Source organism: Xiphias gladius, chromosome 6 (genome assembly GCF_016859285.1).
Source record: "Xiphias gladius isolate SHS-SW01 ecotype Sanya breed wild chromosome 6, ASM1685928v1, whole genome shotgun sequence".
Lineage (NCBI taxonomy): Eukaryota > Metazoa > Chordata > Actinopteri > Istiophoriformes > Xiphiidae > Xiphias > Xiphias gladius.
Window position 1 is genome coordinate 3,039,905 of NC_053405.1, and position 22,552 is coordinate 3,062,456.

Consider the following 22,552-nt stretch of genomic DNA (forward strand, 5'->3'; position numbering starts at 1 on the left):
CTTCCTCGGGGTGGACTGTCCCGGGCTCTCCGTGTCGCTTTTATACCCTTCAGAATGCACCCCGTTATCGGAGCTCGCGCAGGCAAGCACAAACACGGTCCCGTCTGTGACCCTGGGAAGGTCGCAGCTGTGTCACCTGTCCTCGCGCGACCCCCGGCAGCACGAGGAGAGCCAGGCGTTCATAAACCAGCGGCTCTCTGTCCTTTAGTGGAGCGTTTGGGACTAGGTCTGAAGAAAAGCTGAGAAAAAGAAATGACCGTGCAGAACTCTCCAGATGTGATTTCATCTCGATTTATTTCCTCAGACAATCTTCAAACTGTGCCGACGTTTCCATGATTTAATACATTTCTTAATGCTTTGACTTTAACGATTTAACATCATCTGAAGTCATTTTAACCATATTTTAAACAAATGTCAAATACACAGGATTTTGGGGGGGGGGCACACTCAAAAAAAGGAACCCGAATTACTTGAAACCACACAGTCTAACATGCCGTAACCTTAAACCACTTCTGTGCCCTCCTCTCTAGTTGTTACTGTGCATGTGTGCCACTTGCCACCCTGGGGATAAATAAAGTTCTCTGGGTTGAATTAAATTGAACTGAATACACATTAAAATGGTAAAATGATACAGTACTACAATACCGCAAGTGAACACGTGAATGGATGAGAACGTAGAGGCAGAGCAAATTACAGCCATCAGGAGAAGGAGATCAGGTAAAAGAGATCAGGTAATTACAGCCACAGGTCGGTACAGGCCCCGTTTTTTGAAACGTTTTTAAAGCCTATATTTGTTCACATTTTGACAAACTAGCACCAGTCATGGATGTACAGACAATGGTCAGAGGATTAGTTTGATACTGAAGAAAACGGGATGATTCCTCGGGCATACGCACACACACACACACACACACACACACACACACACACACACACACACACACACACACACACACACACACACACACACACACACACACACACACACACACACACACACACACACACACACACACACACACACACACACACACACACACACACACACACACACACACACACACACACACACACACACACACACACACACACACACACACACACACACACACACACACACACACACACACACACACACACACACACACACACACACACACACACACACACACACACACACACACACACACACACACACACACACACACACACACACACACACACACACACACACACACACACACACACACACACACACACACACACACACACACACACACACACACACACACACACACACACACACACACACACACACACACACACACACACACACACACACACACACACACACACACACACACACACACACACACACACACACACACACACACACACACACACACACACACACACACACACACACACACACACACACACACACACACACACACACACACACACACACACACACACACACACACACACACACACACACACACACACACACACACACACACACACACACACACACACACACACACACACACACACACACACACACACACACACACACACACACACACACACACACACACACACACACACACACACACACACACACACACACACACACACACACACACACACACACACACACACACACACACACACACACACACACACACACACACACACACACACACACACACACACACACACACACACACACACACACACACACACACACACACACACACACACACACACACACACACACACACACACACACACACACACACACACACACACACACACACACACACACACACACACACACACACACACACACACACACACACACACACACACACACACACACACACACACACACACACACACACACACACACACACACACACACACACACACACACACACACACACACACACACACACACACACACACACACACACACACACACACACACACACACACACACACACACACACACACACACACACACACACACACACACACACACACACACACACACACACACACACACACACACACACACACACACACACACACACACACACACACACACACACACACACACACACACACACACACACACACACACACACACACACACACACACACACACACACACACACACACACACACACACACACACACACACACACACACACACACACACACACACACACACACACACACACACACACACACACACACACACACACACACACACACACACACACACACACACACACACACACACACACACACACACACACACACACACACACACACACACACACACACACACACACACACACACACACACACACACACACACACACACACACACACACACACACACACACACACACACACACACACACACACACACACACACACACACACACACACACACACACACACACACACACACATACGCACCACGCACGCACACACACACACACACACAAACAAACGCACAGGTGCTTTAGACTTCAGACATTTCCAATACTTTCCAGGATGTCCTCAAAATGTCCTGATTTTCCCAACACCATTTATAAACTGTCCCTGACCTCCAATATATTATTGATTTCCCGAATGGCCTTGTTTTTTTCAAAATTCACTTTCCAACATCGTCCCTTAATTTTTAACACTTTAACAAATTTCCCGTATTTTCAAAAATGTCCTCATTTCTGCAACAGTGGCTTCTCCTTTTAAAGGTTTCTTCGCTTTCCAGACATGTCCTCACTTTCCAAAACTTTTCAGAAAGTGTCCGTCTCTCTAAAATGTCCGGGTTTTTCCAAAATATCCTAGTTTTTTTCAAAATGCCCTCACTTTTCAAAAGTGACTTCTTGCCCCCCCCCAACACACACTTTCAAACAACGTCGTCCCTTTCAAAAAGTGTCCTCACTTTCCAAACATATGTCCTCACTCTGAAGGTCTGAAGCTCAACCAGCACACGGACATCGAGTTCACTGTAGAATCTAAAACACACAGGGGACTTTTTTTCTCACCTGATGTGGTAGTTTTGATCGTCCTGTCCATTCTCGCAGCCCGGCCCCAGACGCACGCCTTCTTCTTCCAGTAACTTCTGACAGTAAAGCACATCTGCCTCCACTCCTAACATCTGGAATTAATGAGGAGAACAGCAATTTGTGTCAACTATGAAGGCCTCATTTATGATTTGCTGTAAATTTGGATTATGCACGTTCTGTTTTTGTCTAATTCTGAGCCCGTCGGCAATTCAACTTTTCATAAATTTCTTCCTCAGTTCAGTTCCTCAATTTGTTGTGAAGTGAAATATTAGATTTTGTACTGTCAACAGGTGTTAAAGTACAACCATCTACAGTATATATATATTTATGGAGACACACGACTACATAAGAACATGAGTTGGCCTTACGAGTTTGCTTCTTACCATTGAATTACGGCTTTAATTTATGTACGTATATAATTAAAATTAAAAGTGGCCTTTTGTGTCTTCATCACATAATCATAATTAAGCACATGTTGTACTTCTGAAAACAAATACTATGGCTGTAAACAAAGCTTTAGCAACATCAGAGATGTTTAAAGATACAAGCATAGTTTTGTTGACCTTATAAATGACATACAATAATTAAGTGTTTTGTATTTTTTAAACTGAACATACCTGAAGGTATGGACGTGAGACATCACCGGTGGATCCAAATCAATCGCGTCATCGGAAAGCGTTAATAAATGAAACATATCAGAGCCGTAGACTTTGGATTTGCAACTTGAGGTGAGAATGTCCGTGCACTGCTTTTCTGACCTTGGCCTCCTCTGTCATCCGAAGTGGTAAATGCAGACGGGGATAAAGGAAGACTCCTGCCATCGCTGGTCGACAGTCGATCCCTGGTAGACCGTTCAAGAACTCGCAGGCCCGCTGAGCATTCTGGGACAGCGTTGTCTGAGTGTGAAGAATCTCCTACGAAGGAGGAAAAAAAAAAGACGGCAACTGGTTACCAGTTGAAAGACCGTAGAAGCCGGACCTGGAAAAAACTCCCCTGACAGCGACTTGAAGCTGCAGTAATGAATATGTTTAGATTAACAACGGAAAAGAAACGACTACGCATCACGTGAAAGGTGTCGCTCACAGTGACGAACTCTGCAGTTTCCCTCGTTTCTACGGAGCATTTTAGCGTCTTTCAGCTCATTGTTTTTCTTTCTGTAAACCAGCGAGTGAACATATTGGAGAATCTAGCATCTAAACATCTTTTTGTCTGGAGTAAGTTGCAACCAAAACAGAGCCAAATTTGTCTGATTATTGAGGTGATGAAGGACAATCATGGAATAAAGGCGCTCGATTTTTTTTTTTTTTTTTTCCATTTATGTATTGCCAGTGCAGTAATTCATCAAAAGAAGAGTTAAAGTGCTCAAAAATACACAGGATCCCTGGATAAAAAAGGAATTACGTTTATATGTCACCCAGTTTTTGAGATATTCTGCTTAACGGACAAGCAGGATCGAGAATTTTGCTTTGACACAGAAGCAAACAGAAAAGAAATATTGAGCAACAGGGTGCATTTTTGTAAATGATTACACTTGGGAGCGGTACGCTGTAAGACACTGTACTGAATTGACTGGCATTGACTCTGACTGTATTTGCCAGTAATCGTTTCGGATGAAATGTAGTTTATTTTCCCACTGCCTTGTCTCCTTACCTGTTTGAATGTTTTATATGAAAGTTCTCCAGGTGTGGGTGGATTGACCATGACCTCCAGGGCCAGCTGTGGTATAACTGAAGGGCTGGAAGTGGCCTGCATATTTCTTAAATAGTTATTCACTGCTGGGTGAACGTTAATTACCTCCATATAGCCTCCTCTCAGACCACACCTAGAAACAGGGTGAGCACAGGGTTAAATGAGTCACCGGAGAGAAAAGACACTCTTTGTCTTTGTTAAGGTTGAAGGTGCATTGAGATTGAATTTAAGGGGAATTTTTCATCTCACTTTATTCACAAGAACCGGGCCACTGGACATTCAGTACATTGACTCGACTGACTCCAGTTCAGTTCTTTGTTATTTTTAACCTTGTAACCTTACATACATACATATACACACACACACACACACACACACAACCCCTCACACACACACACACACAACCACACACACACACACACACACACACATACCTCCATCATTGCACGTGGATGATTATACAGTACACAGCATGTACAGACTCACTGGTATAATCGGATCCAAACTATTGTTTCAAACATTTTACAAACATTCTGGTATCCTGAGACGACTGCAGACATCTGTGGGATCATGATCATGAATCTAACTCTGAAGATGCAACCCACTGCTGGTAAACAGACTCTTGACTCTCAAATGTTAGATTTTTGTGAGAGTCTGTCTGAACCATCCAGGGGTACGTCCTGTGGTTGTTGTGATCAAACCTGAGGTTTATGATACGCTGAAGACCAAAAATGTTACTTACTTAATTTTTTGTTTGTTAGCAGTGCTCTTGGCACATTGTGTATTCAGCTTCCTAAAAAATATGTCCTTGCAAACGCCATTTGAAGCCAGTTATACGGTCTCTGTCCTGGTGTGGGCGGGTGGAAACCTGTGACACACGTTGCCGGCTTGGAGACACAATGCCTTTTTTTGGTGGCATGTGAGAAAGCAAATACTATGCAACAACACTGACATACTTTATGCCACTACCTGGTAGAATATTCTACCAGCATGATACCATAACTTCAAGTTGCTAAACTAAGTTAATGATAAAACAGATTAAACCAGCATGATAAATTAATGTTGACGTGGTGATATAATGAATCGTAGTTCATGGTCAGTGGACCTCGAGCTGCCGCACAGGCAGGTGCCAGGCGTGCACCAGTAATTACTTCGCAAAGAGGTGACCACACTGTACCAGTCTGCAAGTGACAAGGCGAGCAAATCAAGCAGGCGTTTTAGGCCCCAGTGGAAAAATCAAGGGAGTTCGGGGTTCGTAGCAAGAGGACACCGAGTTTCTTCCACTGTAGTGCCACTAACTATCAGTGCATTATTGAAAATAGTCAACATGCACGTTAGCACCATCGGCACGCTGATCGTCCTCATTTTTGTAATTTGATACTCATCGTAGAGAATGTGGTTAAATAACCAAGTAGCGAGTGTTGAGGTCACAGACTGGGCCAAAGAAAATGCCTGCTCTTATGGAAACACCAGTGAAACTCACTCTCCCATGCAGGCTGTTGATATCGAGTGGAAGGAGATCAACTCCACTTTCTCCGCATACTCTCTTCCCATCTCAAACAGGACTTTCTTATAGGAAATAAACTCTCTGTCCTGCCCGTACACACTGTCCTGGTAGACCTAGAGGGTCCAAGAAGACACGAAAAAAAAGGAGCTTGTGTGAGTGCGAACAAAAGTCTTTTGGATGCCTGTTTCTTTGTGTAGCTTATAATCACCTCTTCAGCCAAGAGGACGAGGCCCTCTGTTGCAGCAAATCGAATCACCTTCTCTATTGTTGTCCTGTCTTGCACATGACCTAGCAGGATAAATAATCGTTAGTATCAGACATTAAAATGGGAGACGTCCCTGATGCAGCGGCTGTGTTGTTGTTGTTTACCTGTGGGGTTTCCTGGGTTGCTGACGTAAATGGCTCTGGGCACGCAGTGCCCCTTGCCGGTCTTCAAAGCTCGGTGCAGCTCTTCCAGGTCCACGGCCCAGCCTTCCTCCTCCGTCAGCTGGTACGGGACCAGTTTCACCCCAGCCTCATCCAGCAGCATGGGCAGCGTGTGCGGGCAGGGCACAGGGGTCAACACGCCTGTCTGAGTCTCCCCCTCCCCACTGGCAATCAAGGTCAAAACCAGCTAAATACAATAAATAACATTGCAATTAACAACGTGTAAAAATGTACGCTTTTATTCCACATTAAACTACTATTTGCAGAACAGGTGTGACCTGACGAGACACAATATGACGCAATAACATTTAGAAATAGCTGACTATGAAGTAGATATACTAACTACCTCTTAACTAACAAGACTGAGATTCTTCAGCCACCGTAGCAAGTTTGCGAGGCTATAATTACAGTATTGTAAGATGGATAAAAGTTGAGGCAGACAGTTCGTTTTCAATAATTATCAAGTTGTGGTCAAGTAAAAAATGGTACTGGTTGATGCTGCAAATCTTATGTTATTAAAGATTTAAATGGAAAAAAGTCATAAAGAGAAATGTGCTAACATGCTCACGATGACAGTGTTTGACATGTTGATGTTTAGCAGGTTAATGTTTAACACGTTTACCGTCTTAGTTTAGCGTGTCGGCATGCACTAATAGCACCAACTACAGGGAACATATCTGAGGCTCATTAGTTTCGGTGGCATTTGGTCTTTAACAAAGGTATTGGACAAATTGAAATTTCAACTTAACGATGGCGCTAGATAAAAAGTAAGAGGGTGACAAGTGGTTACGCTAAAATCCTTTTAGCAACCGTAACAAGGTATGGAAAACTGTCAAGCTTCAGATTTTTCTACACATGCTGAATGAGCAACACTCAGTATCTCAAGAGTCTGGAGGGTGGTGTCTTTTTCGTATCATCTTTTCAAAGTCCATAATACCAGAGCAAAACTGTGGGGAATGGGTCAATCAGTACGTTTGTCTGCTCTGAAGTAAATAAAGTAAAACCGTTATGTTAATGGGCCCAGCTAACGAGCTTTTTAACCAACAGTAGCCCAATATCAGTAGCGGTCTTGGGTGTTGCCCTCAGCGAACTCTCATTTTCTATCACGGAAAGTCATGCGGCATTAACTGACTGCACCGTAACCACGGATGTAGCAACAACAATGACTGGATTACTTTTGATATGAAAGTAAACGTACAAACATGATTATTATGAACCAAGATCTGAAGTTATGCTAGCGGCATGGCTAGGGATGGCGGTCAGTTGACAACTTTTGTCCAGATTGAAATATCTCAACAACTATTGGATGGATTACCATGAAATTTAGTACAGACGTCCATGGTACCCAGAGGCTCAATTCTAATGACTTTGGTGTTCCTCTGATTTTTTCCCCTAGCACCACCGGCAAGTTCACATTTGTGGTTTTGTGTGGAATGCCTCCGGAACTGTTGTATGGCTTGTCATGAAATTTGGTTCCGATATTCGTGTTCCCCTCAGGATAAATTAGATATATTTTTGGTGACCTTTAACTTGCCACAGAACGCAAACATCAGGTCAAAATGTTAGTTTGTCCAATACTTTGGTTTATGACGAAATACGTGTAAAAATTACGTTAGCTCGCAAAACACGCTAAACTAAGATGTTGTGAACATGTTAGCTTGCTGGTGTTACACCTAACGTGGATGTATATTACTTTTTTGTGATTCCCAAGTAGCTCTATGGATGTTCATCAATGGGAAGTGGAGATTTGTGACGTGTTCCTAAACGATACCTCGCTACTATAAATTTACGTTAACAATTTACTTTACATCCCCCTATTTAGCATTAATTAACAGTATAAACACGTTCAATAAATGGCTCATAACACTATAATGTAGTTGTATGCAGCTATAAGGATATTTTCAGTGTTTTCTTAATGATGATGTGTAACATTTTTGTCAAAATCGTAACATCTCCTATGAAGACTTATTTGTTTCATTAGTAAATATTAATATGTAGCTAATGAATGCTAAATAGGGAGACCTAAAGTAAAGTGTTGACAAATATACTACTAATAGTCCCAAAAATATCTTTTCTCATACCGACAAAGTTTTCTGAGAACCAGTGGAGAAGATGATGTCTTCAGGATTTGAACTCACTCCACCATCTCGCCTCGTTATAAACTCAGCGACGCTTTTCTGGACACGTGGTATGCCATGGGGGGTTACCGAGTAAGAACCTGTCACTGACAAAGTGGATAGCTCTGAAGTCTATGAATTATTTTGGGCCAGGTGTTTTAAAATCTGTGGGCTACAGATGAAATAATATTATTTATATTTACCCACACTCCCGCCATTGCAGGACCCCAGAAGCCCCTGCGCTCTCTGCCTGGCATCCAGAGGAAGGCTTTTTTCTTCGAGGAGCTCAGGGTACAGACACACAGCCAAGACCTGAGAAAACCAGCAGGGAACGACAGACGTAGACAGGCTCAGTTTGTAGCTGTCGGACTGAACACAGGGGGCCAGGGAAGCAGGCACAGCAGGTAGACACACATACACAGAAGCACACATAGATAGAACATAAAACACCAACCTGGCGAACCAATGAGATGGGTGCCATCCCTGCCCTGTGGGGATCGCATAAACTGGCATCAATCAACTCCTTGAAGGGTTTCTTTGATCCCTGAGAAGAACAAAGTCTGGGTTTAGACACAAGCTCCGGTTGTATTTTCCAACCCTCGCTGTCTAGTTTTATCCTCCATTCTTTCATCTCTTTAACCCGTTAACCTTCAATGTCCCTCTTTTTTTTAACCTTAAGTGGCTTTAAGACTGTTATGTAAAATCAACTGACTTCCCTCTGTGTAGTAAAAAAATCCTTTTTTTAATTAATTAATTTTTTTGAGTGTTTCCATCCACTACTGTCGTGCAAATATTAGGAGTTGTTTTGTTGAGATAAACAGCTGGTGGAGCTAATTCTCCAGTTCGGTTCCATAAAACCATTTCTTTACGCGCAAACTGACAGTGTCAAAAACTATGACAGGAAAAATCTGTTGATGACCTTTTTTCCACAATGAAAAGCAAGACTAAAACTAAATAATATCTAAGATGTCTGAGATACTTCCAGGAAGACTGTGAGCACCAGTAGAACAGAATAGAATAGAATGGAATAGAATAGAATATGAAGTAGCTAGCTAGCAATACGGGCCCAGAAACTGCAGAAATGAAGCTCCATGCAACGCTCCCAAAGGACAGCTTTGGTAATTCTTTGTGTCGGCTGTGTCGCAGCGCACCAGTCCACGAAGTTGCTCTTGTAGGATTATGACTTTACGAACCGATTGTATAGTTGGCTGACATTAGTTAGGAGATACTTTCGCAGCTTAACACATCAATAGCCACATGCCAAACAAAAATTCATAAACCAATAAAGACCAAAAAGACCAATAAAAATCAAATTATTGTATACTTTTTCTGTTCGTCCGTACTCATCGTCAAAGCCTTTTCTCATAGATGCCAAAGGTGAAACATACTCTTTGAAAATCTGAACAGTAGAGCATAAATCTAACCTCTATGTTGTTTGCCCAAGCATATTCTTCTACAGTAAGCATCTGAATAGGGTTATGTCAGGAAGAAATAACAGTCTGATCTTAAATTTTTCTTATAATGTACTACGACACAAGAGCCACCCAGCTATCTTTACTCCCAGAACTTCCACATGGATCAACAACTGGTGAAGATGCTGGCTTCCTGCCTGGGAACTGTGGGCTTTAGCATCAGTCTTTTAGCATAATGTAATGTACAGGGTGTAGCCTTCAAGTGCACATTTGCCTTTTGGGGTTCTCAGAGACAGTGTTTTCAATCAACTTACAAGTTAGAATTTCTTCATCTAAACCATCAACCTGTCTCTTAGACCCCATCCCAACTAGGCTGCTTAAGGAAGTTTTACCCTTAGTTAGCACCTCTTTGCTAGATATAATCAATATGTCTTTATTAACAGGCCACGTACCGCAGTCCTTTAAAACAGCTGTAATTAAACCTCTTCTTAAAAAGCTTGATCAAGATGTTTTAGCCAAGTGTAGACCCATATCTAACCCATATCTAACCTTCCCTTTCTCTCTAAGATCCCTGAGAAAGCTGTCGCCAACCAGTTGTGTGAGTTTTTACATGATAATAGTTCACTTGAGGATTTTCAGTCAGGACTTAGAGTGCATCATAGCACAGAGCTGGTTTAAGTCCTGTTTATAAGATCATGTTCAGTTTTTGCACATTAACGATAAATCCTCCATATACTCAAAAGTTAGTCACGGACCTCCACAAGGTTCTGTGCTTGGACCAGTTCTATTCACATTATATATGCTTCCTTTAGGTAATATTACCAGAAAACACTCCATAAACTTTAATTGTTATGCAGATGATACCTAATTGTACTTGTCAATGAAGCCTGATGAATCTGACCAATCAGTGAGCTAACCTTCAAGCTTGCCTTAAGGACATAAAGACCTGGAAGATCAGCAACTTTCTGCTGTTAAACTCACACAAAACTTAAGTTATTGTACTTGGCCCCAACACCTCAGAAACACATTATCTAATGTAACAGTTACTCTAGATGGCATTGCCCCGGCCTCCAGCACCACTGTTAGGAATCTCGGAGTAACCCCCACATAAAACAAACTTCAAGGACAAAAAAATCAGGCACATGCTGTCTCAAGAAGATGCAGAAAAACTAGTCCATGCTTTGTTACTTCTAGGTGGTCTTACAGGAATTCCTTGTTATTGGCCTGTCCCAACAAATCTTTAAATACTCTCCAGCTGATCCAGAACGCTGCAGCATGAATACTGACAGGAACTAGGAAAAGAGATCACATTTCTCCCGTGTTAGCTTCTCTGCATTGGCTCCAGGTAAAATCCAGAATACAATTTAAAATCCTCCTCCTCACCTACAAAGCCCTTAATAGTCAGGCACCATCATATATGAAATTCAATTCAAGTCATTTTTATTTATTTATTGCCAAATCATAACAGAGGTTATCTCAGGGCAGTTTTCATATAATTTATATATAATAGTACTAATAAAACTAAATCTAATAATAGTAATGATAATCATCATATTAGATTTAGTTTTATTAGTACTATTATATTATATATAAATTATATGAAAACTGCCCTGAGATAACCTCTGTTATGGTTTCAAGCTATATAAATTAAATTGAGTTGAATTGAATTGAAAATTGAATATAAACCAAGTGTGTGAACAAGTTAAACTGAAGCGTTAAGGGTAGGACACTTGCTGCATAAATACACTTCATTCATACTGCAGAGGTGGAGGAAGTAGTCAGATCCCTCACCTCGGTACAAATAATACCCTTCAATATGTTACTAAAGTAAAAGCACATAAGTATTATCAGCAAATACAGCATCAAAAGTATAAGTACTCATTCAAAATAGCTCCTTATCAGAGTTTTAAAGATTATATATTATTTTATTTTAATTTGTGTTGATGATGGTAACATGATGGCAGCATTTTGATGTTGCAGGCGGCCAAGATCATTTTTAACTACTTTACATACAGTTGGGTGTATTACAGTATTTTTATATCTTATATGTTTATGTAAACCTTTAATCTGCAAAGTGACTACAGCTGTCAAACAGATGCAAGGCACAGTTTGGAAGTACTTGAGCATTTGCATTTTCTGCTCATGAACAATCTATTGTGCATTTACAGCATGTCTCTGTTCTTAACTTTTTGCATTTCGTTTAATGGGTTTTTATTCTTTTCATTTGCCTTTTAATGTTTCTATACTGTTTTCTCTCTCTCTTTTTGTTTTTAGCACTTCCAGCTGCCTTTTTGTATGAAATGTGCTACACAAACAAACTTGCCTCTCTGCTTTCTCTTTCTACTCCAATACAGAGAAGAAAATATTGTATTTTTTTTCACTCCACTACATTTATTTGATATATTTATATAAATGTAGTATAATATATTATATTATATTACTAGTTAGTTGTCAGACTATCATTTTACATACAAAAGATATGAGACGTTGATAAAAAGCTATGGCCAGCTGCTGATTCAACTACTCAACAGTCGGCCCATATAAAGAAGTTAAAACTCCACCACCAGCGGTTACAACATAAATATACTGCAAACTTGTTCGTTTGCACAATCCGACAACATGAAATGTCTAAACACGCATCAGCACTGAATCCATATTACCTGCAGGGTCGTCGGGACCCTGATGCCCCGCACCCTGGGGTTCACCTGCCGCGCGGAGCTCATCTCTGCCCGCTCGGTCTGCTCCGACGGACGCGTCCTGGGCGAGAAGCTTTCGGCACCGGGGCCTGCGCCGGTGCGCCCAGGGTGCCTCTCTGTCCCGCAGGTATGTCCTGAGCAAACGAGACCAGAGGCAGATGGATGAGTTTGATCAGACTCGTGCGCCCGGTCAGGCGAGCCTGTCGAGGAGTGCGCGCTCCAGGACGCAGAGGAGGAGCGAGTCGAGAGCGGTGTTATCGGCCAAACGCACCTGAAGAATCGTTGTCACTCTCGGTAGATGAATGTCTGTTCCCCAGCGAGCTGTCTCCCGCTCTGCTCCACGCGTCGTTGGGAACTTTCAGGGCGTCCGTGTGACTCGACGACTTGTGTCAGCGGCACGCTTATACGGGGGCGCGGGGCGAGGTGCGGGCCCCGCGGACACTGACACGGTCAAAAGACCCCGCAGGGTGAACGTACAGCGCAGGCGGAGGCCGGAGCAGCAGGCTCTCCGAGGGGTCTCGCCTCAGTAGGGGAAAGCGCTCCCGGTAATGACTCCGCGCGTTGCGGAGATGTCAACAGCGCGGCTTCGGGGGCGGCGCCCTGAAGCACCGCAACATCTGCCGGAGGGATTCCCTCCCTCACTCGTATCAAACCGAGGAACGAAAACGTGACGTGGCGAGACCTGGAAACGCGCAGAAACGAAGTGCGACGTGAGGCCTGACCCGCACGCCGACACGTTCGGGACCTCCGCGTGACTCCGCCGGAGTGACGGAAATTGCTCCGTCGCGCCGCGTGTGTTGCCACTGCGGCCCGACGGCCCGTTCCCAAATCGGCACATTATCCAAGGGAGGCGTAGGAACTCACGCTGCACACACGGAAATACCGTATTATATCTTATATCTTTCTACAGGTGGATTCACATGCATCCAGACGTAGCGTTGGCGAAGATTTTTTCCATACTGCATATATCCACCATATGATCCTACAACTGTGTGTGTTGTACTGTCAACTGTGTTGTGAATTGTCACAGTCTTTTATCCCCATACAGTTTATTCCGTGTAGTACTATTACCTATATCCCCATAAGTGAATGTAATGGTGCAATACGGTTTTATTCTATTCGATTTTGTGTTTTTGAATTTTCGGACTTCTTTTTGATTTGATCTCGCTTCCACAGAGGTATTCCCGCCTCCCCGCCCGCCCTCCGCTGACCCTCTTACTCTGCGGATGGCCGACAGCGGCGCGGCGTTTGTGGCCGCTGGCCTCGGTCATACTCACCCCCGTCGGAGTGGGGACACCCTCCCATGAGGCGGAGCTGGAACGACCCGAGGCGGGCCAGGACCGCCTCCAGGGCGTCCGGCGGGACGAGGACGCTCAGCCTGCGAGGGCGAGAACACAAGGCAGTCACTCTCTGAGGCGGCGCGACGCGCGGGGGGGGGGGCTGACCGACGAGGCTTGCGCCACGTCTCTCACCTCAGGTGAAGCCTGTCGGCTGCCTCGCCGTGCTGACTGCCTGCTCCCACCAACACACCTTCTTCCCGCAGTAACCTCCGACAGTAAAGAACGTCTGCCTCCATCCCTAGAATCTAAAAACAGAAATGTCAGTGTCTCCGGCGTCTCGCGGACAGAATGACTTCATACGTATTTTGTGAATGAATGAAATCCCGCAGCTCCCGACGCGACTGCAGTGCGATGGACTCGAGGGTTTTCTGTTCCTAGGTGTTGCAAAAGACCGAAATGCATCTGTCCGCTGGGAGGGACAACGGTCAACGATTACCGGTTCTGGTTTCGTCCCACGAGAAGCCCACCGCGCCTGTTGACACGGCTACGGGGCCAATGCGCGCTCGCGCTCACCCGCTGCACGTTGTCCGGCCTAACCGCGCTTTGTAAACCACGTGGAAGTCAGGAAGAACCCGCAGGGGAGACGAACGGAAGGCGGGAAGTGACGCATTTCCAGAACCAGAATCACACACTGCGGTCAGGCCAAAGAACGGGAGCCGGGGTCGCCTGTGTTGGGGGCTGCTGTTGATCCCGTTTACCGTGTTCGCTCCCTCGGGCTTCTTCCCCACACTGGACTGTCAGTTCCTGGTGTTTATTTTCCCACCACCTGTGATACTGGTTCCCCGTTTACCTGTATAACTGTAAGTGCATTTCGTTGACCAGTCACCTCCCTCATCCAGCCTGCCTCCGTTCGGATCCGCATTTGGGTCCAGAGATCGCTGAACGTTACACTTTTCCCCCGACTCCGCTTTTGTTTATCAAACTTTAAACTTTAAACCGTAGTAAAAATCGATTTCCCCTTTTGCTCTAAAATGCCCAGTTTGTTCCACACAGTCTCGTTTTCTTCCACTGTGCCAAGGTTTCAGTACCGGTAGGAACCGGTGAGTATTTTACTGGTGCTCGACTCGTACAGTGAAATGAATCAGTGGCTGTGAATTAGTCAGTGTTACCGGCTCTGGTCACATTCCCCACCTCGGCCTGCTCTAGAATCTCGGGCGGTAAATGCAGTCTGGGATAAAGGTAGACTCCCCCCATCGCCGGCCGACAGCTCATCCCTGGTAGACCGTCCAAGAACTGCCGAGCCCGCAGAGCATTCTGGGAGAACGTGGCCCGAGAGAGGAGAATCTCCTTCGACGGAAAGAACAACAGAGATGGTGAGTAGTAATAGGACACGGGACAGGGACCCGCAGCGTAGGGGTCGGCGTATCACCTGTGTGTACGTGTCATAGGAGGGGTCTCCGGGTTTCGGTGGGTCGACCATGATGTCCAGAGCAAGCTGTCCCGTGACTGGAGTACTGATGTTAGTACACAGCATGGTGTCAACGTAATGCATCACCTCCGGGTCCATGTTGACTGCCTCCATGAATCCTGCCCTCAGACCACACCTGGGACAGGGACGCAGAACGTGACTCGGAGCCTCACCATACATACCTTCCCTCCCGGCTGTCATGGACTCCGTGGTTCTGTCGACTGATGGATCATTTACTCCCTCGCTCTTGGAACGGGGCAAAGATTGCTACGTTGGTTACCAGTCCCTGAGAGAATCAACTCTTCAGAATGCTACCTGTTTGCCACAGCTTACAGTTAAATGCACCTACGTGGTCCGATCTACAATTTTACTGATTACAGACCAACTCGCACTTTTTATTAGTGTCCGTATGACTCAGGCTGCTTCGACAAACCGATCTATTTGTCCTTTCAAAATGAATTTTCTTGCTTCTTGCTGTCACTGTTTTTACTCTGTGTTCTTTGTGCGCCTGCCTGTGTTCTCTGCTAAGTTCTTCGGGTTGCCTCCGGGTATGAAATGTGCTACATGTAAACATCTTCCTCCCTAAATGAATGCGAAATGAGCTGATCTGTAGTTTCCGTTTGTTTGGCTGCAAATGCTCCTGCAGCAGCACGTACCAGATCAGTATGGATCAATTTAACTACTTAGTTTACCTCACTCATTTATGTTGTGTAACTGATTTGTACGATAAACTGTGGTAAATGGTGTATTTTAGTTGGATTCATTCCACCATATTATTTCGGACTCTGTAGTGTTATTATTTCATCTCCATTTTAATATTGTTGAATATTATTCATTTTGATGTGAAACATTTACGTCTTGACCCCTTCCTCAGAGGAATTCTGGTTCCCACCTGCTGCTGTTTTAAGAGGGACTGTTCTGAGAGGCTCAGGTTGGGTGTGTTTATTGTCTTGTCGTGCTGGTGTTGATTTTAAAAAGATTTATTCCATGAAAAACTAACTCTGACTGAAGAAAACTACCCATTTAGAATTTAGGGTTACACTAAAAATATTTTCATTATAAAAATAAGTTTTCAAATATTAATGCTTTTAAGTGAAGAAAAACAATTTTTTTGGCTAAAGTTCAAGTTCCCGTTGTCATAGTGCCCTTGAGCAGGGCAGCTTGTCCACAATACAGCTATAATGACTCTGTAGTAAATAAGAAGAGTTTTGTTTTTTTGGTTATCAAATATGAAAGGGTTGTGAGTTTATATTTACTGTAGTGTTTTAAGGGACTTTTAAGAATTGCTGGCTGTAGCCTGTATTTGACCAATCAGCTTGTTTGGTAAAAGCCACCTGTTGGTTTGAGCTGCCAGCAAACAGCAGCAGCAAACAACAGCAGCAAACAGCAGCAGCAAACGACAGCAAACGTAAGCAAACAACAGCAGTAAACAACAGTGAACAACAGAAAACAGCAGAAAACAACAGTAAACAACAGCAGCAAACAACAACAACAAACAACAACAGCAACAGCAGCAGTAAACAACAACAAGCAACAACAAACACTAGCAAACAACAACAGCAGCAGCAAACAACAGCAAACAACAGCAAACAACAACAAACAACAAACACTAGCAAACAACAACAGCAGCAGCAAACGACAGCAAACGTAAGCAAACAACAGCAGTAAACAACAGTAAACAACAGTGAACAACAGCAGCAAACAACAACAACAAACAACAACAGCAACAGCAGCAGTAAACAACAACAAGCAACAACAAACACTAGCAAACAACAACAGCAGCAGCAAACAACAGCAAACAACAGCAAACAACAAACACTAGCAAACAACAACAACAGCAGCAAACAACAGCAAACAACAGCAAACAACAGCAAACAACAAACAACAGTAAACGACAGTGAACTACAGCAAACAGCAGCAAACAACAGCAACAAACAACAACAAACAACAGCAGCAAACAGCAGCAGTAAACAACAACAAGCAACAACAAACACTAGCAAACAACAACAGCAGCAGCAAACGACAGCAAACGTAAGCAAACAACAGCAGTAAACAACAGTAAAAACAACAAACACTAGCAAACAACAACAACAAACAACAACAACAGCAAACGACAGCAAACAATAGTATACAACAACAAACAACAGTGAACAACAGAAAACGAGAGCAAACAGCAGCAAACAACAGCAACAAACAACAACAAACAACAACAGCAAACAGCAGCAGTAAACAACAACAAGCAACAACAAACACTAGCAAACAACAACATCAGCAGCAAACGACAGCAAACGACAGCAAACAGCAGCAAACAACAGTAAACAACAGCAAACAACAGCAAACAACAACAACAGTAAACAACAGTAAACAACAGCAAACAGCAGCAAACAGCAGCACTCACTCTCCCAACCAGGCACAGGATAAACAGTGAAAGGAGATCAACTCCACTGTCTCCGCATACTCTCTTCCCATCTCAAACAGGACTTTCTTATAGGAAATAAACTCTCTGTCCTGCCCGTACACACTGTCCTGGTAGATCTGCAGTGCAGAGGAAAGGAAAAGATGGATTGGTGTGAGCAAAAGGCTGCCAGGCCAGTTCCTCAATTATATCCAAATGTGAAGATTTAATTCTGTTTAGTTTGGTTTATAATCACCTCATCTACCAACAGCAAGAGTCTCTCAGCTGCAGCAAACCGAATCACCTCCTCTATCGATTTCCTGTCCTGCACATGACCTACAAGGCCAAACGGCAGCGTACATAACTGATGACAGCAGGTAAGTGGAAATAGGTGACTTTTATGCAGCTGCTGTGTTGTTGTTGTTTACCTGTGGGGTTTCCTGGGTTGCTGACGTAAATGGCTCTGGGCACGCAGTGCCCCCTGGCGGTCTTCACAGCTCGGTGCAGCTCTTCCAGGTCCACGGCCCAGCCTTCCTCCTCCGTCAGCTGGTACGGGACCAGTTTCACCCCAGCCTCATCCAGCAGCATGGGCAGCGTGTGCGGGCAGGGCACAGGGGTCAACACGCCTGTCTGAGTCTCCCCCTCCCCACTGGCAATCAAGGTCAAAACCAGCTAAATACAATAAATAACATTGCAATTAACAACGTGTAAAAATGTACGCTTTTATTCCACATTAAACTACTATTTGCAGAACAGGTGTGACCTGACGAGACACAATATGACGCAATAACATTTAGAAATAGCTGACTATGAAGTAGTCCCCACTGGCCAGCAGCTTCACAAGCAACTTAACACAACAGAGCCATTAAAAAACACGCCATTATGTTGATTCTGTGCGTAAGAGTTTATTACTTTCACATTTGTGGGTTTAAAGGATAATTCCGCTTTACTTCAACTTGGCCAGTATTTCTATCAGTAATGATCACATTGATTGTTGAGATCGAAGGACGTGGCGATATCATTAAAAAGAAAACTGATGACCAGGCATCAGGCAGGGTTTGAACAAAGTTATTTGGAGGAGAAAATGAAGGTAAACAGTAAAATTATCACTTAAACTTGTTGTAAGCATTCGTCACCGACCATTTCTTTCTGGCTCAGGTTTGACTTGCGGGAACATAGTTTTCTGGTGCAGTGACGGACTTTTCCTTCACTTCATTCCTTCAGTAAAGTTTTTTTTTTTTTTTTTTTTTTTGGTCTTTGGAAGCTCTACTGGTTGGTTTTGACTGAACTTTCCCATGTCATTCGTTTCGTTCTGCGGTCTGAATAAATCCTCCAAACCGTCAATCTTGGAGGCCTTGCCAGCACCAGAGCGCTTACAGTCAGACTCATGCTGCACATTATTTCTCCCTGGTCCCCCCTTCAATCCCTCAATGACCCTCCAGGGAAGGCAAACCCTCAGTTTGAGAACCCCTGGTTTAGATAATCCGGCTGAACTACTGTCTTGGTCACAAACTGATTCTGTCGCATCAGTGTCCAGCGTCCAGTGTCACTATAACTGATAGAAATGATGGCCAGAATTGCCCTTCAACATCCACATTCCAGTAAATATTACCTCAGTGTGGTATCTGGACAACAAATAATGATGAAACAGTCATAATGACAGTGCATTTTTACCATCAAGGCCCATTGAGAACCAGCAGAAATGAAGACGTCTTTGGCGTATGAAGGAACTCCAGCGTCTCGTCTCGTGATGAACTCCGCGATGCTCTGCTTGACGTGGGGGATGCCAGAGGAGGCAGTGTAGGAACCTGTGGATCAGCCATCAGAGAAGCCACTACTATACATTTGTCCATTTGAACGCTAAGTCTGTGGCATTTTAAATGTCAGACGGACCGGACAGAAAAAGACCGCGTTCCAGGCCTCACCCACGCTTCCTCCATCACAGACCTCCAGGAGACTCTGAGCCCTCAGTCTGACATCCAGAGGAAGACTTCCGTCTTTCAGCAGCTGAGGGTACAGGCACGCCGCCAAGACCTGAGGGGCAAATAGGCCACAAGAAGCTAAGGGATATTCATACGACTTTAACTAACCAGCAAGCGCCTCGCTGGGATTAAAAAAAAAAAAAAAAATCTTCTACAGCAGTAACCTAGTCAAGAAATCAGAGAACGTGGTTGCAAAGTACAGAACACGAACTTGTAATTATCTTCAATAAAATGGAAAGTGATAAAATAACAGCAGACAAAATACCATCACAGCGACTATGAACAACAAATGCACGAATGTGTTAAGATTCTTAGACACAAAAACAATTAATGGATAAATAAAATCATCACACGGACATATCCTGGGCCCACCGAGAGCTAGGTCGGCTCGGTGTGCGAGGAGACGCCCAACCAGGGCAAAACTCACCTGTCGAACGAACGAGACGGGTTTCATTCCCGCCTGGTGAGGATCAGCTGAGTTGACGTCCATCACCTCTTCGAAGGACCTCTGCGCCCCCTGCAGGGCAACGCATGTTAATGTGGGAAGGGTCGGTCCAGTCTGCCTTGTGGACCAAAAACCGCCACGGATTTTAAAATAGTCTCAAATTATGGGTAATGGGAAATTTGGAAGTGTAAGGTAATAATCCTCTCACATTTTCCACATTTGGTGCAATTGAATTGATGATAAACTGGGTATTTATGACGTTTAACTAGAGGAGAAAGAAGTAGTCGGATACTTAATCGGATGTAAACATACTTCATTACAAGTAAAATTCCTGCTGTCAAAATCCAACCAGCATCAGCTGCATAATCTACCTAAAGTATAAGTAAAACTTGTGCAGTAAAATGTCTCCGGTGACTGATGCCAAGTGGAGCTGGTTTTAAAGACTTTATGTACAGTAAGCTAGTTTAGTCCAGAGGTCCTCAACCCGGAGGTCGGGCTCCTCCAAGGGGTCACCGGATAGATCTGAGGGGTCTGGAGATGGATCAATGGAAGAGGAGAGAAGAAAAACTAAAGTTTCTGACACACGTCTGTTTTCAGTTTTCTGAGTTTTTCTCCAATCTTTGGTTTTTGAGAACTATTGGATAAGTTGGAGAGTTACTTGAATGAAATGTTGAGATTTTCGGGCCACTTTGCTTCCATAACACGTCTTCTTTCAGACTAGTGGAAAGAAAACGGCCAAAATACACATTTAGCTGTTTATTTTACCACACTTTGTCTATTTGTGTCGGTAGATTCCAATGACAATACACATCCTTAAGGGCCGTTTTTCTCAAATTGTATTTTTCCTCAGATACTGAGCCAGAAAACTCCACTTCAGTAGCACTAGCATACACCAACCTTTCCCCTTTTATTCCTTTCTACACATTATAAAGGTTTTTATTCATATATCATTCATGGCCTGATTTACATAACATTTTATCGCTAAAAAATTGATATTTTTTTATGGCTTTTTTAATTTTTATGGAGCGATGGAAGAGATATCCAAGATTCCCTCTGTGAAAAAAACGTTGGCTCTAATATGTTCAGGAGATTTATGCAAATTAGCGCATATTTAATTAGATAGTGCCTCATTGGCATAATTAAGCATAAAATTTCAGAAAACAAAAAATGATTGTCTTTATGTAAGTAATCAACTAGGGAAGTTTCATGGTGATACGTATTAATTTAAATCTTTAGCCCATTGCCCCCTGCAGTGTTTCACCTTAAATGCAGCTGTCAGATAAATTTAGAGGAGTAAAAATACAACATTTTCCTCTGAAATGTAGTGAAATAAAAGTGTAAAGTAGCACAAATGGGAAATACTCGTGTAAAGTGCAAGAACTTCAAAATTGTACTCAAGTACAGCACTTAATAATAAATGCACGTCGACTAATACATCTTTAGTCTATTTGCATGTAAAGACCACAGCGGAAATAAGTCTCGGACTTCCTTGCATCGGGACTGCCATTTGTAGACGTCCCACATTTACCTGTCGGATTTCTCCGGGACGTTGAGGCCGAGGGTAAAGCTGGATGAGTAAACGCGGGCTCCTGGCACTTACCCCTGCGAGCTCCCGTGTGATGTCTGCAGCCAGGCTCTGCAGCGCGCCGTGGGGTGAGACTCTGATCCCCCTCACCGTGGGGTTCACGTGCCGCAGAGAGGTCATTGTCCTCTTCCCGAAATGACACTGAAGCAGCAAATGAACCCTTCTCCAAAAACCCCAGTCTTTGATATATCGGATGGAGATGAATGGTTAACTAGTAATGGATGAATAAGCCTTTTGTTCACTCTCATCTGATGTCTGAGGTGGACTTTGTACGTTTCAAAATCTTTCAAAAATAAAAACTGCTGTTATTAAATAACCTGAATTAACTCTGCCTTTATATAATAATGAGCTCCGGTTTAAATATTTACTGAATTGTTTCAGAAATTAATGATTACAGTCTTGGTATCGGCTTTTCCAACATGTGATGTATCTGTTTATCGCTGGAAACTCTGGAGCTCCTCGAGTCG

General features: G+C 43.8%; 1 protein-coding gene across 1 annotated transcript; it reads right to left on the reverse strand.

Moving 5' to 3' along the window:
* Positions 1–64: 64 nt before the first annotated feature.
* LOC120790679 lies at positions 65–22,205 on the reverse strand. Its single transcript, XM_040128464.1, has 22 exons — positions 22,029–22,205; positions 20,483–20,572; positions 19,999–20,107; positions 19,748–19,881; positions 18,502–18,745; positions 18,330–18,409; positions 18,077–18,213; positions 15,640–15,814; positions 15,402–15,557; positions 14,403–14,515; positions 14,208–14,308; positions 12,895–13,064; positions 9,277–9,366; positions 9,026–9,134; positions 8,787–8,923; positions 6,649–6,892; positions 6,488–6,567; positions 6,256–6,392; positions 4,734–4,905; positions 3,842–3,997; positions 3,063–3,175; positions 65–239 (listed from the first exon to the last, which is right to left on the reverse strand). Exons 1-22 carry the CDS (start codon positions 22,203–22,205, stop codon positions 65–67), a joined length of 3,099 nt encoding a protein of 1,032 aa, XP_039984398.1.
* Between the last annotated feature and the right edge of the window lie 347 nt (positions 22,206–22,552).